This window comes from Chamaea fasciata, unplaced genomic scaffold, assembly GCF_029207755.1.
Source record: "Chamaea fasciata isolate MVZ Bird 193981 ecotype frontalis unplaced genomic scaffold, bChaFas1.0.hap1 SCAF_1, whole genome shotgun sequence".
Taxonomy (NCBI): Eukaryota; Metazoa; Chordata; class Aves; order Passeriformes; family Sylviidae; genus Chamaea; species Chamaea fasciata.
Genome location: NW_027094086.1, coordinates 29,294,177 through 29,322,105, shown reverse-complemented (window position 1 = coordinate 29,322,105; position 27,929 = coordinate 29,294,177). Strand labels below are relative to the sequence as shown.

At 40.4% G+C, this 27,929-nt stretch overlaps 1 protein-coding gene across 1 annotated transcript; it reads left to right on the top strand.

Moving 5' to 3' along the window:
- Window positions 1-1,282: 1,282 nt before the first annotated feature.
- ZBTB10 (zinc finger and BTB domain containing 10) lies at window positions 1,283-25,981 on the top strand. Its single transcript, XM_066179733.1, has 5 exons — window positions 1,283-2,278; window positions 9,297-10,194; window positions 18,725-18,898; window positions 20,842-21,017; window positions 23,218-25,981. The coding sequence occupies exons 1-5, from the start codon at window positions 1,355-1,357 to the stop codon at window positions 23,521-23,523; spliced, it is 2,478 nt and encodes an 825-aa protein (XP_066035830.1). The 5' UTR covers window positions 1,283-1,354; the 3' UTR covers window positions 23,524-25,981.
- Window positions 25,982-27,929: the final 1,948 nt, after the last annotated feature.

Below are 27,929 nucleotides of genomic sequence, written 5' to 3'. Positions count from 1 at the left end.
CACCGCACTTCTTCAGCGGGAAGACTCCATCATCCTTGCTCTGTAAGACATTTTGTTATCTGCAGCAGAGGATCTGACTAAAAACGTTCTTCATAGTGGTGGGATGGGCTGTCATTGCTGAACAGCATTTGCACACAGGTTTTTTTCTGTTTCTTACGGTCGCCCCAGTGAACAGAGTGAGGGACAGGTGACACCTCCAAACTAAGAACAGCAGTACTCCATGCTGCTTAACATCATTTTCTTGAGAACTGGCATACCCCTGGGGAGTGGACAGTGACTGCCCGGGGACTTCTTAATTTTTTCATATACTGAGCTATTCTGTACCTTGACCTACGAGTTTCCTTGCTTTTCCTTTTCTGTTTCCCCACACACCGGGCGTGGGGAAGAAGTGAGCAAGTGGCGCAGAGAACAGGTTGTCCAGAGAGATGGTGGAATCTCCCTGTTATTCAGGAGCCGTCTGGAAGCAATCCTGAGCCACGCGTCCTAGGCTGCCCCTGTTCGAGCAGGGATTTTGGCCCAGCTGACCCGCTGCGGTGCCTCCCAGCTTTTCCCGTTCTCTGACGCTGCGCACCCGGCGGGGTCACCGCACTGCCCACAGCGCTCCGGCCGCTCCCGCCCGCGGCGTCACCGCGCGCCGCGCCTCGCGCCTCACGCCCGGCACAGGGACCCGCCCTGCCGGCACGTGCGGGAGACGCTCGCGCCGTCCCGCGCGCCTATAACGGTACCGCCGCTCCCGGGCCCCGGGGAGGCTCGGCCGCTGCTTCTCGGCCGCCGCCGCTCGCCCCTCAGGACCCGCGGTGTCCCCCTTCCCTCCCTGCTTCCGGCAGCGGAGGGGGCGGGTTGCGGCCCCTCGGCGCGGGCAGATGCGGGGAGGAAGACAGGAGGAACGGAGGGTGGTCGACCCCGTCCCACCCCCCCCCGCCCCACACTGGGCGGGGCGGGGCGGGGCGGACGGCGCGTGACGCGGCGCGGCCGCAGCGCGCGCCCGCCCCCCGCCAGCCCCCCCCTCCCTCCTGCCCGCCCCCCGCTCGCGCCCCCCCTCCCCTCCCCTCCCCTGCGGCGGCGGCGGGCGGCGGCCGCGGTGCATTGTGGGCAGCCCGTTGTTCATTTGCCACCCGACCCGATCCGGGGCCTGTCGGGACGGAAGCGCCGCCGCCGCTGAGCGATCGAGCGGGATCCATTGTGGGCAGCCCCGCGCCCGCCGCGATCCAGGCCGGACCCGGGGGAGCGAGCGGCCGGACTTCGCTTCTCTCGGCCGCCGCCCCCGCACGGCAGCCGGGCGCCTCTTTCCCCCGCCCCGTTCCCGCGGCGGACGGAGCGCTCGGCCGGGCGGGGGGCGCGGGGCGCGCCCGCCATGTTCGCGGAGATTAACCGGCGGACGCTCGCGTTCCGCGGCGGCGGCCTCGTCACCCCCGCGGCGGCCGCCTCGGCGGCAGGGACCGAGGCCTGGGAGCGGCAGGACCCCGAGGCGCTGAACGGGCGCGGGGCGGACGAGGAGGCGGAGCTGGAGGGGCTGGAGGCCGAGGAGCTGGAGGCCACCGCCGCCGAGGAGAAGGAGCTGCTGCTGCCCCAGGACGCGGCGTCGCCCCCCGCCGCCGCCGGCCCCATGTTTGCCGAGAGGAACCGCCGGACTCTGGCCTTCCGCGGCGGCGGGGGGCTCCTGGCCGCCCACCCCGCCGCCAACAATGGCTGCGAGGCCGCGGCCTGGCCGCGGAAGCACTTCAATGGGCGGGGGGCGGACGAGGAGATGGAGCTGGAGGGCGCGGAGGGACTGGAGACGGAGGGGTTGCTGGAGGGCAAGGAGCTGGTCCAGGACGGGGGTTCGCTGAGTGACAGCAGCGACGACGAGGAGGACGGCGAAGGGGGCAGCCTGGGCGACGGCAGCGGCGCCGAGGGCGGCAGCTGCAGCAGCAGCCGGCGGTCGGGGGGCGACGGCGGGGACGAAGCGGAGGGCAGCGGCGAGGGGGAGAGCATCCGGCACTTCCCGCTGGCCAGGCCCAAGTCCCTGCTGCAGAAGCTGCACATCTCCTTCCAGGGCTCCTGGCTGAAGGAGTTCCCGTGGCTCTACTACTGCCAGGAGACCGGCCTCATGTCCTGCGCCTGGTGCACCGCGGCCGTCGCCGCTGCTGCGCCCCCCGAGCTGATCATGTCCGGCGCGCCCCTGCCCGGGGGCCACGACGAGCTCTGCAAGGGCACCCGCAACTACAAGCGCACCCTGCTCCTGCGGCACCACCTCTCCGCCGAGCATCGCCTCAACGAGCCCGGCAGCGCCGAGCAGGTACGGCACGGGACGGGGAGGGGGCGGCGGCGAGGGAGGGGCAATCCCGGCCTCTCCTCTCGCATAGGTGAGGTTTTCCTGTGCCCACGGTGTGAACTCCTTGAAATGGCTGCTCGTGGTGGTTGTTGCCCGGCGGGCTGGACGCGCCGCGCTGCTGTCGCTCGCCGCGTCCGGAGCGGGAGACGAGCCCCCTGTGGGATTTGAGGCGACTCTCCCGCTGGATGTGGGCAGGCACACAAACACAACACGGACTGTGTTGTTTGTGGCTGTGCTCCTTTCCCGTTATCCCTCCGGCGCTGGCGGGTGCCGCTTTCGTTAGTTCATCTTTATCTCGTGAAGATAAACCGGCGATGTGGGGGAAAAAAAAAAAAAAAAAAAAGTTGCGTAGGAATCCCAGTGTCACAGCACTGATTTAAATACGCTCGTTACAACTTCCTCCTGCGGTACAGGCGGAGGGAGGGCAGTGTCCGGCCAACGACCGCTTGTGAAATGGGGGCTCGGCGGCCAATTGTGAAATTGGAATCGCTCTGCCGTGCTTAAGCCGTGTGGCCCCGGTGCACTAATCGGATAACTCTGTGTATTTAAGTTCTTCGCGCTGAAATCTTTTTTCTCCCGATTGCGTTGCTTTAGATTGGGTTGCTGAGCAAGAAGTCTGCAATCGCTTGGTGTGTGTTTGAGATAAACATGTGGTTTCCTGAAAGCCGTGTTACTATGCCAGCGCTCCTCTAGCGCTGTAGGAGTAGTGAAACTCTTCACGTTCCCCGCTGAACTTCAAATCACTGTGTTTCTTGGCTGCTTTCACGAATGAGGCAGGGCTTGCCCTAGAACATATGTGGATGAGAAGCTCCTAAAGAATACTTGTATTGAATCCGCAGCCTTCTGCAGCCTTTTCTCCTAGGGATGCCTACGCTGCTAAAGTTCGCTCGATCGCTTCGCTGGCGTTAAACTTGCCTGCGGGCATTAGCTAGTGTTGCTTCAGGTTAGGCTAGTCCTTGAATTGTTAGGCTGTTAGCCGGAATTAAATGATTAGTCCCTCCGATTTTCTGCATTTAGAATTCAGTTTCGATTAAAACACCCACCTTGGCTGGGTAGCGTTATTTGGAGTCTGAAATATAATGTGGTGGTTGGATTGAGGTTATTGCTTGAGCACTCTAAGGAGCTCGGGGTACCTTGGACAAGAGCTGCTAGTCAAATGTTAGGGCAGGATATCAAGATTACAGTGGATGACTTATAAAATGTTAGGTGAACTGTAGTTTTCTTAGAACTGCTTGGAAAATGTATGCAAGTTTTATGTGAAGCTGTTGCAGGACTGCCAGGGAAACCTTATGGTGTACAAATACCAGTTATCCAAAATACTATTTTTGGATTTACAAATGCAACATTAACCTTCAAGGTGATTAATAATACCTTTTCAGTGAGTGTAGTTTTATAGTAACTACTGTTACAGATATTTTGTGGTAGCAGGTCATCTTACCGGTTTTCTTCATTCTTCTGGGGTTTGCTATTCACTCTGCAGTGTTTTAGCCAAATTTGCTTTCAATTAATTGTTTCTAATTAAGAAACTTTCATTCTTATTTTCTTTTACTTCTTCATATCTTTGAAAATGTTCCAGTTCTGCACCATGCTATTGTAGCGTGTTCCTTACCGTCTTGTTGCCTAGTTTTTAACTTTGAGTTGTGAATGATTACTGTGTAGAAGTTCTGTCACTGTGTAGCCTCCTGTGTTACTGGATGCTGCTAATCCCTGCCGCACTTGGAAGCTTCTCTCACTTTATTTTAGCTGTATTTAAATAAAAGCTATTCAAAGCATTTTTTCCCTTCTCACTTAGCTGTCTTTTTTCTTTCTGTCTTCTTACCCTGAGTCTGTTGTAAAACTATTAAACACTGGGAGGGTGGAAGGGAGGACAGTATTGGCTTGTTATCACAGTAGCCTACAAGTCAATGTAAGTATGTATTTGAGGATTGTGTTTATTTGAAGACCTTTCATTGTCATGGGAATATTTGTAAAAATGAATCTCTGCTTTTATACCACTGATAGTTTGAGAAAAAATATTTGTAGTAACTGTGATAATAAATGAAACAGTAGGGTAGATGAGTCAGTGGTTCTTCTGCACTGTACTAAAGATAAGGTTGGGACAAAGGTAGCTGTAAAGAGATTTTTTTTTTTTTTTGAGTGGAAAACGGTGCTTTGTGCATCCTTCTGCAATTACATTTCAGTTTAAAACAACCCACGAGGAAAGGAATTGCAGTTTTTCGGGAGTCAGTGGAGTTTTCTTTGTGGCGCACTTTCACGTTTCAGTTTCTTTATCAAAAACCTGATTAGGAATCTCTGTTTTCTTTCCCTTCTATGTTTAATTTCCGCATCCTTTCATACTCTTAATGGCACTTTAATTTCTTTTGATACATATGTTTAAATTAATACCAAAACAATAGCCCCATTTTTTTCTAAATGCCATGATACCAGATCCTTGGAACAAAAGTAGGTAATTTGTACCCTGACCGTATTTCCAACATACATAATGAGGCAGCAAAGCCGTTTAGATTTAATGAAACTTGGGAGAGATCTTTCAGCCTTTGTGTTAGAGACAGCACACATGTATTATGGACTTGACAAGCCTCAACTGCAGGGCATGTTTAGCAGCTGCTAATAAACATATGGCATAGTGCCACCACTCAAGCACAGAAAGGAAAATGTAGGTGTTAAGACAGTAAAGCAGTGGAAATTTCTATAGGTCTGTTGGATATTACACTCGTGAAGAAATGAGTGATGATTTCAGTTTATTTTTGGGATACATTTAATTTGGAATGCCAAAATACATCACAAGTGGTTGCAGCTGCTGTAATTCAAGGGTATTGAAGCTGTCAGTCGATGCTTCTTTCTAAGACCAAATTCTTGAATCTTTTTCTATTCTAGTTTTTAAAATAATTTTTCTCCACATTAAAGCTTAAGGAAATCTATCATCATCTTGAACCTACCTTTGTTTTCTTAGTGAACAGACTATTGTGTTGCAAGAATCTTAAGAAATGGATGCTTACTGGGAAATCACAGCAAAATATTCTAATTCTTTGATGAATTTGTGTCCATAAGATGCAGATTTATTGGCTGCTGGGGGTTCCTCCCCTCAAACCATCTTCTTAAAATATTTTCTTTCTGGACATAATTTAAAGCTAAGCTTTGGAAATACTGCCAGAAAAGCTTTCTCCAGTCTAACAGGCATGTTGGTTTAAAGCAGAAGCTCTCTGAAAGGAGGAAGGCCTTTGATGTGTTATTTTTTCCATGTGAACTGGAATTGTTTGCATTATGTGAGCAGTGATGAATGGAAGTCATGCTTCAGATGTTAGAGTTACATTACAGTGCTCTAGAGTTAACTTCTTGACTTACTCTTAGCAGAGCAAAGAAGTTGAGGAGGAAGTCAGGCCTCAAAATAAAGACAATCACTTAGTGTGTTTTCAGGTAGTGTTTTTATCGAACCTCAAACTACTCAATTTGATATTAGGCAATTAATGAAGTAATTTGTAATTGCTGAATTGTCTGTGAGCAGTGCTGTGTGTGCAGTAACAGGGCAGCATCGTGTGCAGCTGATGGAACTGTATTTTGAGATCATTTTCCTCTGTAGCTGCACGTGGTTAAGAAGCTACTGATAGCTTACTTTTTTAGAAGATCCATTTACCAGAGTAAGAATTAATCTGGGGGCACAGTGAACTGCTGTAGAGCAAGATGTGGTAATGGGGAAGGGATTAAAAAGTGTGGCATACCTACTTTTCATATGCATGCAGCTGAGATGGAATCTGTGGTTATATTGGTTTGGGTTTTTCTTAATTCTTCCTGCCCTCACTGTTCTTCCTCCCAGGGACAGAGTTTGCTGATGGAACAGTAGGAGAAAGAGAAAACTAAACAAACTAAACTTCTAGTAGCAGTTTTTGATCGTCTGTTTCTGCTTCTGTTAGCTTTTGGGCAAGTTTAATTAATGATTTTTACATATAAAATAGTAATTTATCTTTGTGTGTATTCAGGGAAGTCTATTTGAAACTGAGCCCAGTATTAGTTTCCTTTAGCAGTCTCTGTTCTGTTACAGCACTTCTTAATTTCACCCACAGAGAGAAGTTTTTGACTTGGAACACTGAAGATTCCACAAATTGAAATGAAGTTGTGCTGATTTTTATATTATATTTCTTACTAGTGTTTATTCAAGAATGAGATGGTTTGGTGTCAAGGTAGCTTAGTTGATGATAATATGGGGTCTGTATTCTGAAAATATAATTGACATCTAAGCAAGTATCATTAGTTTGGTGTTCTCATTAGAAAAACAGAACTCTTATGATGATGTGTCATGTAAGTAACAGAAGTTTGTAAATACACTTTTTCCTGTAATTATTTTCTGCACCTTGCCTCCTGTTGAACTGTATTGTATTTTTTCTGTATCAATGTCTAAATCTCTTAAAGTAATAGAATTTAATTCATTTTTCTCATAATAAGTTCTACTTGTCATTCTTGGTGTATATAGACTTGATAACTGTTCAGATGTCAGGACTTTGTTTGAATTATGACACTAGGATTAACTGCTGTGCCATACCAGCAGTAAAACAGTTGGTTTTTGTAGTGGAGTTAGTTTTAGAAATGTTTATGCACCCTCTTCTGTAAAGCTTTAATCGCAACTAAAGCTGATACTGATAGATCTCTTTTTCCAACACACCCCTATAGCTTGGACATGGGTTGCATAATATCTAATTTTTCCACTCATCCTTCTGGTCTTGTCATAATGAAGATTTCAGTCTTTTTTTTCTTTAGCACATTTGTGATCTGCAGCTCCTCCTCACCATGCTGGCTCATCCTGTTCTCAGGAAACAAAAACCCCACATTGTAAATACCAATTTATTTTTTGTCCCAGCTTGTCTGGGTACTTATACTTGCTTAGTTAAAATGTGCTTTATCTCCATTATTTAATCAGATATTTGTCAAAAGAAAAGAACTGCTGCAGGTTGTTTTTTAAATTTTATGCAGTATTTAATGTGTTCTCAGAGTGAAATTGGCAGCTATCATAGCATCTACCTAACATTTACTGTGTGAGGTGCAAGTCACTGATGATTGATGAGTGTGACAACACGTTAGGGTACCGTAATTTTCATCCTAATCTGATCCAGTGTCAGTGTAATTGGTGTTTTGAAACTATGCAATGCTCCATTGCTGAAGTGACAGGAAGCTAGTCCAGAACCAAAATCTGCTGAGAATGTAGAGTGACAGCTTTAGCTGTCCCACATCTGGAGCAAACTGTTTTACAGCCTTGATCTGAGGGAGTACTTGAGGTGTGTCAGAAAGAACAGAGAAAAAAATTAAGATGAGGTTGGGGAAAGACCTATTGCTTGTTTTCACATAAAAGCCTAATTGCTTTTATTTCTTCCTCTTCAATGAAGTGCTTTTCTGAGAAGGGTAGAGGTTCAGAAGCAACTTGAATGTGACAGCAAACTGAAATTTCTCTGCAGGAGATGCTGGAATGGCACAGTTTCTGTTTTGGTTATACTGGACCTTATTATTTGCTGCTTATAGATGTAAACACCATTATACATGTAGTTACAACCTCAGTTGTCATTCCACTGATCCACACTTGGATTATGAATTGAGATGAGTACTGATTTAATCCAGTAACGCCAGTGGGGTGGAAAGTGACTTTTTAAATATGTGTAGCTGGTTTCTGCCCTAGTCCCAAATGAAAAGTAGTACTTTCCTGCAACCTGTGTTTTAGCCCCAGCATAGCTTATGGGCTCATGACAGTGCTACCATTACCTTTGTAATACTGATTTTGACCTGTGATGTTGAGGCAGGTGAGCTTTAACACCATCTCTAGCTCCCTAACCAGTGTGGTGTTCTAAGAGCTGAGAGATGAAAATAATGATTTGGCTTGGAGCTATTCAGTTCTGAACTTTCCTTGTTTGCTAGAAAAGAAGAGAGAATCTTGGAGACGTAGAATGAAACAGACTGTCGTTGTTGCTGCTCTTGGTGGCAGCATATGTCAACCCATATAGGCATGGTCTCAAATATGCCAGTCTGTGTTTTCTGTTTTCTCCTAGCTGCAGTTTTGTAGCATCTCTGAATCATCTTTATCTAAACATGAGTTAGAAGCCTTCTATGTGCTCTAAAATTCAGCTCAGATCTCTTGATTTCTCCCTGTCTGAACTAATCTTTAATAATTAATTGTCTTGGTGTTGGATTGTCTGAATATACAAGGTTTTAGCAAAATTTTGAAGCCGTGTTCAGTGTTGCCGCTGGAAAGTTTGGGAGGCTTATTTCAACTCTCAGTTAAGTATTGTAAGAGAAGCCTAAGTCGGGGTTTTTTTGTCATCGGCAGTATTTTGTCTGCTTGTCATGTGATACACTATTTAATCCCAAACCTGGTGCAGTTAAAAAGCAAAAGATAAATGCTTAATTTGTAGAATTGTATAAGAAATATATTTGCTGTTATATCTACTTCAGTAATATGTTTTCTTTAAAACACTCAGGACAGATTGGGACATATAGACCTAATCTATGTATTCATATCTCATCATGAAGAAAATGTTGAATCAGTTATCAGGATTCTGCTTAATTGTTTAAGTGGAGATTTCTGGGGAAGAACAAGGGATTGGATATGTAAGAATCATCTAGTTAAATCTTTGGAAAGAGAGGCTCCTGAATCTTTCATATATGTGGGTTAGGAATACCAAGTACTTCACACTCAACTATATATTTCCTTACTTTTGGCTGAAATTTCCCTTTCTTTGCCCTCAAGGCAAATCTACTGTTTCTGTTTGTTTCAGACTTGGGGGTGGAAGGTACAGAATGAGAGCATGATTTTTTACTTTTCAGAAATAGCTTAATTATATAGTCCTGTCTGCCTTTGTGACCAAGAACATAAATAACAAAAAAATGGTTTGATTGAAATTATCTTCTTTAGTTTATTTTCATATCCTTATTATAGTGCTGAACAACTAAGGAGAGCATTTATTAAGAGCTAATTATGTTTGTGCGGTTTTTTTAATTGCAGGAGGCAGAGTTACCATCAGAACTGAATAATGAAGGATACTGTGATTTTAACAGCAGGCCAAATGAGAACTCTTACTGCTATCAGCTCCTGCAAGAGCTCAACGAGCAGAGGAAGAAAGGCATTCTTTGTGATGTTAATATTGTGGTGAGTGGGAGGGTCTTCAGAGCTCACAAGAACATCCTGGTTGCAGGCAGCCGCTTCTTTAAGACTCTGTATTGCTTTACAAACAAAGAAAGCCGTAACCAAACCACTGTTACCTATTTAGACGTTGTTGCTGTTCAAGGTTTTTCTGTCATCTTGGACTTCTTATATTCTGGTAACCTCGTGCTTACGAGCCAAAATGCCATTGAAGTGATGTCGGTGGCCAGCTACCTTCAGATGACTGAGGTTGTCCAGTCCTGCCGCAACTTCATTAAAGATGCCTTAAACATAAGTATAAAATCGGAAGCTCCAGAGACTGTTGTAGTGGATTACAACAGAAGATCTGTTAGCAGGGATGGTTTATCTCCAAGGGATCAAAAAGTTGCCAGCTTCTGGGCAACACGAAACCTTACCAGCTTGGCAAGTAGCATAAAAACTGAGAATGATCCTTACCCTATTGATGAGGGCCAAATGGAAAGCTACCAAATGAATGACTGCAGTTGGGTCCAGGACAGCTCGCCTGAAATGGCTGAAAATGAATCTCAAGGTGAGGGAAAAGTTTTCGTGTGGAATGACATGGGTGCACAGGGACAATCGGTTCAAGAACCTGGAAAAGCAAGAAGGAAAAACCAAACTGCAAAGAGATTTATTTATAATATACCACCTAATACTGAAGAGAACTCTGAAGATTGCTCAGCGTTGCAACCGTCAGTCCCGTATCCAGAAGAAGATTTGTCATTTATTAAAGAAGAAGCAGGTAAATATTGCTTAACATCAATTACGTCATGCGTCATTTGAAAATTAAGCATTGACTGAAGTACCTGACTTTGTAACTTTTGGTTTTTATTTTTTAAATTATGATGCTGCATGAATAGTTAATGTATGCATTTGAAGTACTGTCATTTACCTGCCTCACTTTTTGATGAATTAATAGTTTTGAAAACTTGGTGCAATTTAGGAGCCAAGTTAGGAGTGGATTTGAGACACAGTTGGAACAAAGTTCTTTAGATGTGTCTTGTTTCTAAAGCAGTTTAAAGTGTATGCCTGCTTCAGACATCAAGGAACTGTGGATGTCCTGTCTTGTCCAGGGGCTGCGCTCTGCTCCTGCCCACGGGGCTGGGGGACGCAGGCGAGCACAGTGGGGACCCAGGGCCGTGCTGTGCAGTGCCAGCAGCACCTGGGCACTGCGGTGACAGTGCAGAGCAGCGTGGGCTGGGACTGGGGATGTGTTTCTTCAGTACAAGAGACCTTCATGTGCCTAGTGAGGAATGTGACACAACAGAGCTGCTCTGGAGAAGCAGTTATGCTGAGGTGCACTTCTGCAAGTGCCTGGCAGCGTTACTTATCTCTGGTCTTCATCTCTGAACTCTGGGTAGCTCTGCTTTAGCTTTACTTGGGAGTCTGTGCTTGCAAAGTGAATTTCCTGTACTTCTCTTACTGGCTAAGCTTTGTTAGACTGCGCAGGACTCCTGGCTGAACTGAGGATAGAAGCTGTTTCAGGAACATGACAGTTGCCAATAGGCCTCAAGTCCACAGCACCAGATCAGATCTAGCCTAAGTGAAGCACGTTTAGCTGCAGATAGCTCAGCACCAACACAATTTTGCCTGTGCTGGGCCACACTACTTACTCTAGTTGCAGTGCCATGAAAAAGGACAACAGAGGGTCTGGAGCAAGAGCTGAGGATGTGTGTATTAGCTGCATAAATACCAATTTTCTGGCACAATTTAGCATGTGATTTCTGTTGATGATTTAAACAAACATTTTTGTAAACATTCAATGTCTTTTACTGATGAAAATATAGAGAATATGTGTACTGTATGATGGGACCAACAACAGATACAAATAGTTTTGGGATTCTCTGGAATTTCATATGTGTGCTGCGAAGATTTCTTGGGAAAATAATGGAGGACATGGGCAGTGCAGTATGTATTTTTTTTTTTTTTGACAGATGCACCAATACTTCCAGTAACTTATTATGCTAAAGAACTAAATTACAAAATACGTCCATGTAGCATTTTGATGAAAAGAACAGTATTGGAGGCAGAGCATACTGAATATGTGTTCTGGTATCTGTCCAAAATCATTGAAAGTTCTGTGACTGCAGGGGGAAGTTTATTTTACTGAGCTCGAAAATGCTAGTCAACTAGTGATCTCCTTGGTATTTCCAGAGCACAACATATATGTTCTCAAGTACATAATTACATTTTCTCTCAGTGTCAGAGTTCTTTTGGATGCCATATCCAATATTTTTGTAATATTTTCATTTTTGCTAAGTTTTTGCATGCATGTTGTTTGAAACAGTAAGAGTGATTGAAGTAGGGCTTGGTATAGCTTACTTTTCACCCATAGTCTGTTCTTCAGCTAATGATATTCCTTCTCTTCTGCTTGTGGTTCTTTTTCTTTGCTTTGCAGGTAGATTCCACTCTTAAACACTCTTCTTTTAACTACTCCCTCTATGCCAAAGAAGAGGTGGAAGAGGGAGGAGTGGAGAGTTGGAAGAATGTCAAGAATGAGTTGTAGAGTAACCTGCGGGTTATACAATAACTTTTTAGTTTTGGATTAAATTTCTTGTGGGGATGAAAAACTACCAAAAATAATAGGCCCTGAGAGGTAAAAATGTATAAGAAAATGTCATCTGGAATATAGATATAAGACAATTCTGTAAGAAGAAAAATAAAGACTAGCAAATTCTTCCCTTCAGAGCTAAGGAGTGTGCTCTTCTGTTGGTTGCTTAAAGGGAAACAACGAGCTTCTACTTATTATGCTTTGTCATGTTCTGATGGGGATACCACCAGTGGTTATGAACAGTCAGTTACATGCAGAGTGAGTTTCTGTGTCCTTGATTTAGGTTTGGGTTGGCCTGGTGCTTTTGTGATGGGAAATAAATACTGTAGATATATGGTGGAAGGGAAGCCTACTTAAAATCACTCCTCTCACTACAAAAATTTATCCGTGAAGCCACTACCTTGAATTCTATAGTAAATGAATTTTCTGGTTGGGTACAGCTGGTTGGTATTAGATAATAAACAGTAAAAGCTTTCTGAAGCATCTGCTACCCCTCTTGTTCCATTAAAGCAAATATGTTAAACTGCTCCTTGCTGAACATGTTTTTTTCTACACGTATCCATTAAGGATATTTCAGCTGCTTCTTCCTCTCACCCTGTATTGCCAGTGAGTTTATATTTAACACTTTCCCTATAAAAGTAGCATGTTGAGCTTTAAAGAAGCTTTAAAAAAGTTGTTACAGGTTTGAAATTCATTGTACTGTCTTACATTTACTTACATTTATTCAAGTTTTCTCCAGTTTTAGCTGTATTAATTAAAGTAGCTGTTTAACTAAAACATTGACTGTTACTACCTATCTCAGTACTTTCCCTCCTAGTTGATAATCTGCTAAAAAAGTCTTTTACTGTTTACAGCCATCATTCATCCTACAATTAACTATTTACCATGGTGAAAATAACCATGCAGACAGTCAGCATATCACAGTCAGTGTTACAGTGTGTTACAAAAGTTCATAAAAGCTCAGTGAACGTAATTCATCATAATCTTAATGTCTATTCACAGGGTGATTTTGTCAGTTTTCATCACTTCTTGGATATGTCTTTCATCTGGGCCTGGTTGGTTTTGAGTTTTTTTTGTACAAGTGCCCTATACTCAGGCTTCAGAACACAGCTGTGAAGTATTGCTTATGCTTTCTGGAGCTGACTGTGATGATTTTTAGGAGACTTGCGTGCAATATTCCAGTAACTTTATGAAGCTACAAGTGTATAATTTGTTACTGTCATTTTCAGGCTACATAATGCTGTTGTGTCACTGTACTCTGGTGGGGGTGAGGGAAAGGATGACAAGTTTCAGAAAGATACAAACAGCAGCTAAACATGCTTACAAAAAATGTAGTGCTGGTCCCAGCTTTTGTCATGATGCAGAGGAGGAGCATAACACAACTTGCTTAGGGCTTTACAATGAAGACTGATGTCTTTGTATTTGAAGAAATCAAGATTGATGGACTCATCAGGACACGTACATGTTTCTTGTAGGGGTCAACCCCACTTGACTCATTGCGTTACAAAAGAAAAAAGAATTGTATATTTTTCCTACTTTTCCGTGGTACTATTACTCTCAGTCAGATTTTCTTTCGACGTCAAGCTGATACCCTGATTAAAAGATTTAAGTTCCTTGGTGGACCTTTAACCACTTTATTTGCCCAATTCCCTATGTAATCCAGTATTGAAGGTGTCAAAGGTTTTTAGAAGTCACCTGAAAACACTGCAGTATCTGAGGGTCAACTTCTTCACCATTCATTAAATTTACCTCTCCCAGGGATCAGCCCAAAGACAAGCAGGTCCTCTCCTCACATTCTCACAATGTGGTCTGTCGCTGAGCCTACAACTCCAGGCAATATTTTGTATATTACTGTTGTCAGTTTGCTTTTTTGGGTTGTGGGTGTTTGTTTTTTTTTTTTTTTTTTTTTTTTTTTTTTTTTTTTTTTTGTGAATGGGTTGGGGAAGAGGATTTTGTGGTATTTACAGGTCTTCGCTGCCTGAAAATCTCTGAGTCCCAGTGCAGTGCATTGACTTATTAAAAAATTACCAATCTGAAGTGTTGATTTTTTCATTTGTGAAGTAGTGATGATGATAGCAACTCCATAAATAAAAATGATCTGTTAGAATAATTAACTCTCCCATAAATAAATGGTCTGCATGAGGAAAGTTCTTTACTTTCTTGTGTTTCACTGGTATAGTTGTTGTTGAAGATCAGCAAAATAGCTTTCACTTTCTTGGGGGGAAGATATGATAATCAACTTGAAAAGCAAGTGTCTGCTACATTTGACATCAGTTGGTGGTCTTCTGTCAGGGGTAGTTGATGCTAGATCTGACTCTGTAGTCACAGCAATATACCACTTTTTCATGAATGAAAAATAGTAAAAATTGGGAGCAGTCAATAGAGTATGAGTGAGATTGTGTTTGCAAAATGTCTGAAGTATGTCTGAGCCCTCTGTTGCAAGAGGCAGCTGAGCAGTAATGTGCTTCCAGAATAAGCCTTTCCAGAAGCAGCAAGGTGAAAGATACGAGGAATACACTGGGAACAAAGGGAGTTTCTTTTCCTCACCTTCCCAGTCTGCCAGTCTTAGCGGTGCTGTTTCCTCTGTCATGTTACCTAACATAAACAACAAATCCAGCTCTCTAATAGCAATCCAGATTGTATCCGTAGATTACCACTGCTTTCTTTACAATCCTTGAAAGCTATGACCTAATCGCTTATCCTGTCTACTTCCTGTCTTTTTAAATTGATCTAGATGAGCAGTCAGTGTCAAAAAATTTAGTGAAAAATTGTATTTCTTTTTGTCTTATTTTGGAACTGTTTCCAGTGCTGATATATGTAAAAAAAACCCCAGAAGTTAAATTCGCTACAAACAGCTGTATCTAATGCAGAGTTTTGTATCTTTTCCTACAGTGTACCATATGTCTGTGTACTTTTCTACAATGACGGTTCAATGGCTTCTGTCAGTGAACTTCTCATTATTTCCCATATCATCTCCTACCCAGTAATGTATTCTTTTCTGCCCCCAAATCGGCATCTTTCTAGTTGCAGAAAAAGAATGAAACTTGTCAGACTAAGGATGTTTCTGGGTTAGACATGTTCTCTCTTTCCGGTGGTACACACCTACCTCTTGCCTTGAAAACTGAAAATCATTTTATCTGGCTTCTGTTTATCCTTTTTCCTGAGAGCAAATGCAGTAGAACGTAAAATCCTTTCACAGTGTTTTTGATAGCTTTTGTTAGTGGTGTAAAAGCCACACAAGCACTTCATTTTATTTCAGTGTCCTTATCTCTTCTCAAATCAACATAGTGTGAATTTTAGTGCTGATGGTTAATTAGTTTCTTTGTATTCTGTTTTATTTCTTATTATTTTGGCTTTGCTTGTTGTTGACTTTTATCAAAGATTAATAGGCTACTGATAGCCTTTTATCCATGCAGGCTAGAAGAATGGGTAAATGTTTGAGGTTAATTGACATTTGGATTATTAACTTACACCTCTTAGAAATCAACTCAAGTATAGAAAAGTAACCTTAGATCAGAGAAAAGTTGTGGTCAGGTTGCTTGGTCTGGAGATACAGAATATTATTGCTTCTAATTAGCTTTTTTTTTTTTTTTTTTTTTCTTTTTTTTTTTTTTTTTTTTTTAATCTGCCTTGCCTGCCTATATTTTCCCTGTTTGCACCCCATCCCCAGTCTAGCAGTATGACTGCATCCATAGTTGCTTTCAGCCTCCTATCAAGATGGTGTCATTTGGGTTTAAGTTGACCAGAATAAGTCAGATGATAATTATGTCTGATTTTGCAAACAGGTTTCAGGGGGCAGTAGCTTGGGTGAGAGGAGAAATGGGAGAAGATATTATGAGCCACAGGATCTGTAAATATGTTGCATTCTAGGAGCTTACCTGACTGTAGGCTCTATATCCAGCTGGGGAAGGTAGAGGCTAGGTATGGCACTTCCAGTCTGTGCGTAATTCGAGTCTGTCCTGTTGGGATGAGCAATTAGACACTAAAGATGCCTTTTCCATGGTTTTGTTTTGAACACATTAAATGTGTGCTTAATCTAGAAAACACTTTTTCTAGGTCAACAAATTATTCTAAGAATAAGCATTAGGTTTAATTATTATCTACTTAGTCATGTATACAGGGACTGAAGCATGTGTAGCAACCTCTTATCTCTTGTGGTATCTGTGCTGGTTTTCTTTCCATGTTATAGTGGGTCGTCTCTTCCAGTTGGAGGTTGAAAGATTTAGTAGCTTCTACCTACACTAGATGACAGCTCTTAAATCTATTTGGCTCTATGCTGAGTCTTGTGCTAAGATCTTGAACTATGCAGGAGTTTGAGGTGCTAAATTCTCTCAGACTTAAATACCACTTGTGTACATAAATGTTTCTAGTGAAATTTAATTTGTGTTCTCTTAAATACAAAAGAATTGTCAAAGTGACAGTGTTACAAAATGTGTTCAGCCTGGTCCAACTCTTACCTATGGTCAGTCTTTGGTGTATGCTTTTTCTGAAGGAAGCTATACAATAGTGTCTGTACGCAGCATAATGTTACATCTGTGTGCAGTAAAGACTTGGGTCTGTTGTTCTTACAGATATTCATCCTATAAGGGAGGGAAAAGTGATAAAAATATTTTATTACTGACTGACCTTTGACTGTTCAGCTACATTCAGCTTCAGTTCCAGTACAGGGAGAAAAATCTATAAAGAAAGGATATAATACTTTAAACATTATGAAAGTAGCTTTTGGTTTTGTTTTTTTTTTTTTTTTCCTCTGCCTGCTGTAATTTGAAGGCTTTTAGCCTTGAGATAAACTCATCTTTGCTCTTACCCAGATCATAAAACACTGCTTCCTCACTAATCCTTTCTTGCGTATTACAGAAGGAAGTCTTCCTCTTCACCTCAAAGGAATGTGTAGTTGGCGTGTCTATAGGGTATCTGTGTTCTATTCCTTGAGCTGTTGAGATGCCATTGCTGGAGTCCATCACTCCAAATAAGTATAAGGCGTTCTTGCCTCTTTTGGACATAACAGAAGTTATGTCAGTAATTAAAATTAGCATCAGTAATTAAAAAAAAAAATTCCTCACTGCTTTGTATTTTTCAAGGGAGAGGAAGGTTTATTCCCTTCCCTCTTCTTCCTTTTAATAGCAAAATAGGTAGTTAGATGAACTAAAATACTGCCCTTCTTCATTCACTCAAGCTCTGCTTTTTAAAATTCTGATGGAATGCCTAGTTTGGCAGTCATGATCCAACTTTGCTTGTTGTTTGCCATTGTCTAATGGATAGGATAGAATTATAAGCTTCCTACTTGTTAAGTGGTATCCTTTTGAACTGTTGTCTTATATTGTAGCCCAAATCACTGCTGGCAGTGGTAATGCTGCCTGAACAGTAAATGAAACTACTGTATGTGTCTCATGCTGTGAGGATTTGTAATCTTCACTTTTTTTTCCAGTAAAACTGCAAGTTGGAAGTGTTTAAATATGCAGCTTGCCACTAGCTGCATGAAATTCCGGTTTAGCCTAAGAGAATTTCCTTTCCCAAAAAAATCCTTAGAATGAACAGTGTAGGGATAAAAAGAAATCTTTGGACTATTAAAATTTATAGTTTCATGGTTGAAAACAAGAATGCGTCTCCCCAAGACTTTTCACAGTGGTGACATTGGGAATCCAGTGTAAGGACCCAACTACCACCCAGAGAAATAAAAGGAAATCTGCCAGTTACCACTGCAGATTGTTTATTTAACAACTGTTTGCCTGTGAGGAAAGTAATGGATTTACTGAGTTCATGTTTTCGTACAAACTCCTGTCTTGGGGATTGGGGGGGGTACATTGATTTGCACTATTGCCAGAAGAGCTTCTGCCCAACAAATATGATTTTGTTGAATTCTTAGTGCAGCTTTATTGTGTACTATTTATAGTTCTCTTCTCTGTGCTCTGTAATAGTGGCTCCATGTTCACTGGATACAATTCTTGCATGTTGTAAGTATGGAATTAAACAAGCCTAGATCTTTTTAAGGCATTGTTCACTTCTGAATGGTTTTATTTTCTTAAATAGGAAAAAAGGATACCAAGACAACATAAACTGTAGAAGATCTTGTCTTAAGAGCAAATGTGAATATGCAAGCTAGTCTTTTAAGCTGTTATATTCCAAGTAATTACGCTCTCTTGAATTGATGTGGTTATGGAGTAATGGAGATGATTATTCAGAAAAGGATTTAGACATACCTGTAGGATCCTTTATATAAATAAAGGTATTTAAAGCACTATATATATATCATGGAGACATTTTAAGGAAATAGCCCCCCCCCCCCCATGCCTCTAGCAGAAAATGCTTACTTTTGTACCAGATAGACTGCCTGTGTCAGGCCAAGTGAAGTCACTGCATGAGGCAGTTCTAAGGAGAATCCAGTGGAAAATCTTTCAAGCCCCCTCATGATGATAGTGAGGGAATACATATCTTTACCATCAAAGTCCCTGTAGTATGAAAAAGGCTTTGAATTTTTCTCAGGATGGGGAGAAGAAATGGTGTTGTGGAGAGTAGTTCAAGGGTCGCATTTCATTGAAATTAGGAATACCGTTATTTCTTGTTTGAGTGTTGGATACTATGTGAAAACATACTATAATTGCTATTTTAAGGTTAGAAACTTTTTTGTCACAGTTTAAAAAGGATATATATTTTGCTAAACAGATTAGATTGATGACTGATAAGAACCCAGGAAGCTAAAGTAAGAATGTGTCTTTAATAGCTACTTCAAGTGACTTCAAGTATGGACTGTTGCCGGGTACTTCAAATGACTTCAAGTATGGATTGCTGCCGGGTACTTCAAGTGACTTCAAGTATGGGCTGCTACCGGGCACTTCAAGTGATTTCAAGTATGGATTGCTGCCAGAATCTTGGCCAAAAGAAGCTTGGGAAAATGGTAAGTGTATCTCGTGGAGACTAGGTTGGGGTTTTTTCCTCTGTTAGGGGTTTTCTATCTTTTGTATCGTTGCTTGTAATATTTGATTAATTTGTTTAGAAGGTTATGAGGTTGCTTAATCTTCTTCCATATCATTTGCCTTTCTGAATAATGTACTTCCTTGGAGGGAGGAAAAGGAATTCAAATATAGGGAAGAGTAAAAACAGAATGTGATTTATATCAGTTCTTGTATTGTGACTGACTGTGAAGGTTCCTGAGATCTTTAATAACCTGTAAGCTCCCCCTCCCTTTACTAAGATAAATAATGATAAATGGCCTTTGAAATTGAAAACTTGGATGATGAAAATATGGAATTAAATACAATTTTAAAAGGATATCTCAACATAAGTCTTGCTATTAAAAATAAAAAACTTCATTGCAATAAATGTTTTTAGTTCAGTGCAGCTATAATTAAGCCTTCTGTCAGTTCAGCAAGCAATTATCTGTAATTATTTTTTCTGTCTGAAAACACCACTATATCTAAAACATCTGAAACAATCGTTGCTAGTTCCTTACAATACATAAAGTCTTCAGTAAAAAGAAGATATCAAGTACTGGTTAACAGTAGTGCTTACCTCTTCTCTTTAACTTTGAGCTGTTACTGGGCTTATGTTACATGTGGCTTATGGTTTATTTTAAATATTTTGATGTTTGCAGTAGAAGAAATTTGGTCATCAGAAGGTGAAATTCGCTAGCAGTCAAGAGATTAGAAGGTTTTAGGAAGTCTGCCTGTTCTTAAACCATGAAATTTCCTTATATCTTACAGCCCTGATGTCTGCTTGTATAGGACTTACTTCTCTTCATGTAAGCCATTATGTGACATTACACTGACATGCAGCTCACATGAGTGCTCCAATACGCAAACTTGTGAATATTAGCAAAATGTGACTTCCATGTTTTGATGGATTTAGAAAGAAGCTCAAGGAGGCAACTCTACATACATGTCTGCAAGCATGTGCACATAAAGCACAATTACTTACATTTTCTTCCTGCCAGCCTGAACATTAGAAACTCTTGTAAATAATCATGTAACCTTAGCCAGTGCTTTTTCGTTGCTTCTAGATGGTTATGATTATGTTCATAAATTCTAACCTGTAGTAAGTTGAGTCAGTATGCTATTATCAAAATCATCCTTGTATTCTTGCGTGGCCTTCTCCATGTCATAGAATCCTGTGTTGTTCCTTTTCACACAGTAATAGGCAGCTATATTAAACTTGTTTTGCATATATCCACTGAGGAAACCATATAGAGTTCTCCTCCATCATAAGGAAGAAGTAAGATATTCCAACTTCTAGAAGTTTCTTCTGTTCTTTTCATTTTTTCTGCTGTTAGTTAGATCAAGGTAGAAAATAGGTAAAACCTGAACAGCTAACTTAATTTTTGATAATTACAGAATTTTTCTGCCTCTTAGTGTCCTACTCCTTTTGTCAATATTTGTTCTTACTTAGTTATACTTTCATTTTATTGATTTGTTAAGTCAGATCTTGGTAGACAGTTCCTGCATGTAATTCTAAATAGAATATTGCGAGAGAAGACTGTGACTCTCTAAATGCTGCAGAGTTAGAGGGTTTCTAATCCAGAAGAGAGTGTTTTCTGGTATAACTGATATCTAGGAAAATGGAATATTGGTAAATTGTAGTTAACTTACTTCATGAAGTAAGATTTCAGTGGTAAAAATGCCTAGGTTACAAGTAGGTATTTTCCTAGTAGAATTGTACAAGCAGGACTTAGCAGCATTTGTGATTTCTGCAGACAGGCATTGTCCTGATTTGGCTGATTTGAAAAGTCATTTATTTTGCTTTATTGTTTTGGCACCTGTTTATTTTTGTGCACCGCACAGAATGTATTTAAATGTTTTTTGTGTATTTCATCATCTTTTCTCCTGATGGCTTCTTATCTTGTAGGTGATTCCTCTGCTTTAATCATGAATAAGTTGAAGTGTCCACACTGTAATTATGTAGCCAAATACAGAAGAACACTAAAGAGACACTTGCTCATTCACACAGGCGTGAGATCTTTCAGTTGTGACATCTGTGGGAAGCTGTTTACACGAAGAGAGCATGTAAAGAGACATTCCTTGGTAGGTAATCTCAAGTGTTCCTGTATATGTACATGAATGCACATATGCACATGTACAGGTGGGGTTTTATGGGGTTTTCAAGTGTTTTGGTTGTTGGAACAAACTGTTCTGATTTGACATAATGTAAATTGTCTTATCTTGATCTGAAATGGATAAAGATAAACATTTCTTGGATAACTGTGCCTCTTGTTTTCTTAATGAAAAATGTGGTGTCAATGAAGACAGTCATTGCAAGATTATTTTGAAAGTGGTGTGATAAAGGGATGCAGTGTGTATAAGTACTCTGTAGATAATGAAAAGCAGTTTTGGCTTAGCTTTACTAGAGTAGAACAGCGCATCTTGGTCTATAATGCTGCATCACCATTTTCTGTGAGGGCACCCTATTAATTCAGCAATTGCACAATATTTTGGGATAGTTCTAAAATGTTTATTTCACAGCTAGACAAAGCTATAGTATAGTATCTGCTTTAAGATTAGGAAAGAATGAAAAATATCTGATGCAGAAAGTAAACATCTGTCTGACTTGCATTCTGCCAGTACCATAACCAGCAGTTCAGCTTACCCTGTCTTGTGCACATTGCATAACTCCGGATTTGACTTGACTACTTGTTTATCTGAGGATCCAGAGAAAGTATTATCTGTCTTGGGTATTTTGTAGGTACTTTGTATCTAGTTTATAAGGAAATTAAGACTTCATTATAATACATACTATGTAAAACCCAAGGTGTGTTTTAGGGCAGTAATAAAAGCAAGATCACATTGGTGGTGAGAAAATAATAACATTTCTCCAAGCTGTGATTTTAAAAATTCCCCCATTTTGCAGGATGTTTTGTAGGTAGACAGAAAAGGTTAGTACAGGAAGTGGGGTAAATTGCACTTCTCCAAGCTGCTGCACCAGCTCTGGGGTCCCCAAGACAGGAAGGACATGGAACTGTTGGAGCTACTCCAGAGGAGGGCTATGAAAAAGATAGGAGGGATGGAGAAGAAAGGCTGAGAGAATTGGGGCATTATTGCCTCATTGATGGCCATGCTTCTTCCTTTGTGGCTCACCAGAGAAGACAGCAACAGTGGGAATTAGTTGGTGTACTAGGAGTAGAGTGGGACTTCAGTTTTCTGTCCATCAGTGTCTGACCAGGACTTGTAGCTGAAGATTTTTTTTTCCACCAGGAAAGATGATGAAGTCAGTGTGAAAACAGCTGTGGAGTGAGCTCAGTGCAGTTCTGTGCTTTAACAGAAGTGTCCTTTCCCTGAGGAAGTTGGAATACTTTTTTTTTCCTGTTCCCTCCCCCATTCCAGTTCAACAAACCTCAAATATTCTGCTTTGTGTGAAGTATTATAATGAGTCTAGAGGCTGAGGAAAGCACACGTATCAGCTGTACAGATTATACACCAGAGCTGAAGTACCTGTTTGTATCATATGACCTAATTTCTCTTTTATCTAAAATTTCAGCTTTTTCTATGGGACTTCAAATGAGATATTTAAGCACATAATTGTAATCTGTTGTAGGAACACCAGATAGAAGAAGATGTCTTCAACTTAATTTTTTCATGGATAATAACTAGTATACGTTGTTGCTGTATTCAATTAATTGTACAAGCAACATACTTCCAAATTCAAAATCAAAATTTATGGTTAGTCAACAGCAGCCTTCTAATTTTACCCACAGACTCAAATACAAGACAAAAAAATTACCTAAGGGACCTGGAAAGTTGATGTTAGTTTTAATTGTGTTGGGAGGGAGAAGTCATGGAAGAAGAATTTTGCTCTTTGAATTCTTGAATTTAATAACCGTTGCTTGTTTTTAATATTTCTAGGATTTAAAATTGTAAAAAGCAATTTTCTAAACAAGTCATCTTGTCTGCAGTGTACGGGTTTGTGCTGCTGTCGCTGCTCTGAGTCTTGTTCTGTACCCTGAGGAGTCATGAACTGAGCAGTCACCTGTGTACAGAACAGGTGACCTGCTGAGCTTCAGTGAGGTGGTTTGTTTGTGGGCAGTAGCTCATATCTGTTGAGAAATACATAAACAGATCTCCAATAGTCCTTCCTTACTCTGACCAGTATTGTGAATCTTTTGGAAAAGTTAAAAATAGGAATTTTCATATTAATGATCATTATTGATATTATTAATAGTTTTCTAGTACTATATGCAAATGTAACCTGATATGCCTATATTCAGCTGTCAAATTTTCTCTTCCACAGGTGCATAAAAAGGATAAAAAGTATAAGTGTATGGTGTGTAAGAAGATTTTCATGCTAGCAGCCAGCGTTGGAATAAGACATGGATCACGACGTTACGGAGTTTGTGTAGACTGTGCAGATAAATCTCAGCCTGGAGGGCAAGAGGGAGCAGACCAGGTGCAGGACACAGATTTCCCTAGGGATGAAGAATACGAAGAAAATGAAGTGGGAGAAGGCGATGAGGAGCTTGGTGATGATGTAGAAGAACAGAATGACCAGTCTCGATGGGATGAAGGCGGGGAAGTTTGTATGCCTTTAGATGACTGATGGAGCATATGACTTCAGGGTGCTGCAAATGGACATTGTATGGATTGACTGTTTGAATTTTTGGACTGAAGGCTTGTGAAATATGGTACAGGCTGGATGGTAGTTATGTTGCTGTGAAAATGTAGGGTCAAAGCCTTATAGCAAAAAAAGGATTATTAATTTTTTAATGATATTTGCACAGGACTGTACAGCATACAACCGTTTGGTTGAATTATACAGAGTCCTCACATCTACAGTCAGTTATCAAAAGAAAAATGTATTTTTTATTATTTATAGGCTATAGCTACTTGGGTCCTATTCAGACATAGTAGTAACTGTAATTATGTTACACATTCATGTATCTGTTTACATGAATGAAGAAAATTGCAACTTGGTATGGAAATACAAAGACAGCTTTCCCAAATCCACTAGTACTTTTGTCAGTGAATCAGTGAAGCTAATTTGGGCTAGTGGCTCATCTTCCACAAGCATGTCTTTGCCATACAAACCTTACCTCTCCCGTAATCTGATAGGTGAAAGCCAATCATTTAAATATGTGTCACAGATATTGCCAACACCGTATTGAAATTTGAGTGGAAAGCTTTTGGCTCTGTGCTCGCAGGTGCTATGGGTGATAAGCACTGGAGAAGTTGTTAATGGCATTAATTTAGTGTCTGTTTTTAAAGAAGGTTGTTGTTGACTCATCAGTTTCAAAACGATAATGCAGAAGAAATGACCAGTAATCAAGATGATAGACTGATCAGAGCATGGGTAACTCTTGTGCCACTTAGTCAAAAGATACAGTCATGCTAAAAGGTATCTGATGTAATAATGTTTCTTCCCTCTTTTAAGGCCCCCCTTCTCTCAAAATTTTTTGGTTTCCCCGGTGTATACCTCAGTCACACAGAATAAAAATACAAGGAATGGAGAAAGTGTCATATTAAAACAACTTTTTGGTCAATAATTTCTTACTTGTCCGTTTTTTGGCTAGTTTATGTGATGTGAATTGGACACTAAGGCTATTGTGCCCATAGTTCATCATTGAACACAAACTATTTTTTATTCTTTTGTACTTCATGGGTTGTTGTTAGTATTTAATATAAGCAAATTACATTTAACTTGCTCATTTGCTGGAATTTTTTTTAAAGAAAAACAAAAAGTCCAAAGCAAAATAATGCTCTTTGAGTTGTCTGCTTTTCAGGAGGATATGCTCCCTATGCTCTTTTCTTCAGATTTTCTAGGAGGCATTGAAACTTGAATTTTCGTAGCCACGTAGGGGGTTTTTTTGTTTTGTTTTTGGTTTTGTTTTGTTTTTGGTTTTTTTTTTTTCCCCTAAGGTTGTAATATTCTACCAATGACTTCAGGCCCCTTTCATAGGGAGGGGAGGGCATTACACCTTCACCTTAAACTCCTCTGTGTTGTCTAGCCTAAGGCAAGTGAATTCAGGCAATCATTGGAACAATAGGTCTGATGTACTATTTTGTCACAGTGAGTAAATATGCAGAGCATTTGTCATGACACATAGCTAGGCCAGTGTGACAGTACTGTATAAAAAACAATTGAGGGTCACCATATTTTTCAACTTTGTTTAATTTTAAAGTGAGTATATTTTTTCCTATTTTATGTCAGGTAACTAAATTATGGTAGTTGTGTGGATAACTTTGAATTATGCTTTGATGGACAAAATCTTACTGGTGCTCCATCTGATCAAAGTTGATATGTATTTAAAGAGACAAGCTTTACTGTTGTCCATAGAACAGTAAGATAATGTTAAGACATTGTTTTTGCTGATTGAAACTGAGATGATAAGTTTGAACTACGGTTATATGGGAATTAAAATGCTTTTTTTTTTTATCATCCACTTGTTTCATTGGTAGTTTCCACATCATTGTAAACCTGACATGAATAGGTTTTTTTTTGGGAGGGTGGGGAGGGGGGGTACCTTTTTTACACTGAAGATTACATTTTATTCTCATTGTTCTAGACTGAAATGAGTAATGTGTAATTCTGGTGGGGTCCAAAGTAGAAATTAGTTGGGCAAAGATGATATGAATGGAAAAAATATTTTAAACGTTAAAGTAATGTTCTGCTTTGTGAATATGTAAGTATAGCATAAAGATTTTTCCATCCCATTTATCCCTTTTAAAACCATAGTTTACAATTGGTAGATCTGTCTATATATATAAATATATATATATATCTGAAATTCACCTAAATCTGCTTTATTAGAATACTGCTCACTTAATGCGTAGAAACTGGACCTGGCTCTACATTCTCAATGTATTTTCCCTTCCCCCCCCCCCCCTTTTTTTTTTTTCTCTCTCCTTTTGTTTTGTTGGGATTTTTTCCTCAAGGTATGAACTTATTCTCTTGGAACTGAATCTTCTTTTACTACTTAAATCATTTATGTATATCTGGTAAATTATGACCAAATTTGTTGTTAGACTGCATTACAGTAAATTGAAATATACACTTGGTACACTACAGATTTGTTGTGCTTTTGTTCTGGTTCTGTTTGGAAAAGCAGGCTTTAGTAGACATTTGTGTTATTTATAACTATTCAGTTATTATTTACTGGCCTTAATATTCTGTTGCATTGTGACAATCATCATTTCCTTGGTAAAGCTTAACTGCTTGCTTTTAGAGGTTGCATGTAATTTCCCATGGTAGGTTGGAGAGAGAGAAATGACTGTCTCTAGCAAATGGTGTGAAATACTTCAATGAAGATCCGCTGTTCTTGTCTTGGAGAACCGTAAGAATTTGGATGCTATCTCCAGTCTGGCTTTTCTGAATTGTTTTATTTAGAAGTTATTTTAAGCATGTTAGCTTGATTGGGTAGTTCTAAATTAATAAAAAAAAAAATTCTGAAGAATTAGTTTTGAGGGGCAGCTCAAGTTTCTTCACTGTTACAAGAATTGGGAAGAGATTTCTCTTTGTGTAAGAAATTCTTGCCCTCAAGAAATGCTGAAGTTATGCTGTAGTAACACGGCAATGGATTTTTTTTTGTCTGTTTTGAGATTTTTTTTTCCCATTTTAAAAGAAGACTGATGCTCTTAACATGTCATATTTATCAAATGAAAAGACACACAGTCTTTAATTTTGTCTCCTGGTGAAATAATTCTCAACCCAAATGTCTGCAATTTGTGTATTTGGGCAATGCCACACAAGTAGTTTTATGAAAAGAATCATGTCTGTTATTAAGACAAATGAAGTTTGTCTGATGTTGGGGTTCCCCATTTCTCTGTGGGTTTTTTGTTTGCTTTCTGGTCTCTTCAAGCAGTGGTGGGTGTCTTTTAGAGATAATCATACAGAGCACTTTCTGGCAGAGCACTGTGATGCAGAACGAAATTTAAATTAGTAAGTAAATTCACTTTAGATTCACTATTAGAAGTTCTGATCAAAGTAGGTCAAATGATGTAAGGAAGATACACAATATTAAATATGTTTGTCTTATGCCAATGTTACTATAGTGCATTAGAAAGCATTTTTCAATTGCAATAACAGATGCATCTTGCAGGGAAAATGGCATTTTCCAATTACTTAGACAAACTTTGTCGTTCAGCTTGCAAACAATCCTCTAGTAAAGTAATTTTTGCCGTGAAAACAGTTTTGAAAACCAGAAGTTGTATTTAGTTGTCAGTATGCATCCTAAGAAGTATGAGTTACAATTACTGGTTCCTACAGTGTACACCTGGTTTTTGAGATGCGTAACCTTCTGCAAATGCAGTTTTCAGGTATCGCTACGTGTCACTGCTCTTCTTCTGACAAGAATAAGCATTATCAAGTGAAGAAAGGTTGGGGTCCAGGACACTGGCATGAAGTATTGCTCCTAGTTGTGGGTCACAGCAGTAATGCTGTTAGCAGAAGATGCTTTCCTTGCCTAGCTTAAAGTTGGTAAGGCTTTTAATAGGATTTGCTTTAATGAGGCCAGCCTCTGTTGTTAGCTTGCTTTTACGTTTTATTTCACTTGATTTTTCTTGTTCTTGCCACCCAGTAACACAAGTCTCCCGCCTGTTCTGAAATACTTTTGTAGTCTGCTGATTCCACATAGATGCAAAATTGACTTTTGGAAGTACTGTACCTTGTTTGCTGTTCTTTTTTTTTTTTTTTTTTTTTTTTTTTACTTTGTTGTATTTAAATGGCTTTAGAAACTGAAATGAAAGCAAGATAATTGACACCACCACCAGTCCAAAAACCTTGTGCCAAAAAAATGAAAAAGGAGCAAAATGTGGAGTGCAATGTGATAAGAAAAAGGCTATTGAATTTGCATTGTTACAATTCCTCTGGATTGTTACTTGAATGTTTTCGACAATTCACTGTACTTTTCTCTAGCACTACTTGGTGACAACCGTCTGATGAAGAAGCTATGCAAGAAGCCCAATTTTTAGTTTTAGTGTCTTCAGAATGTGGTTCAGGCTCTGCAGAGG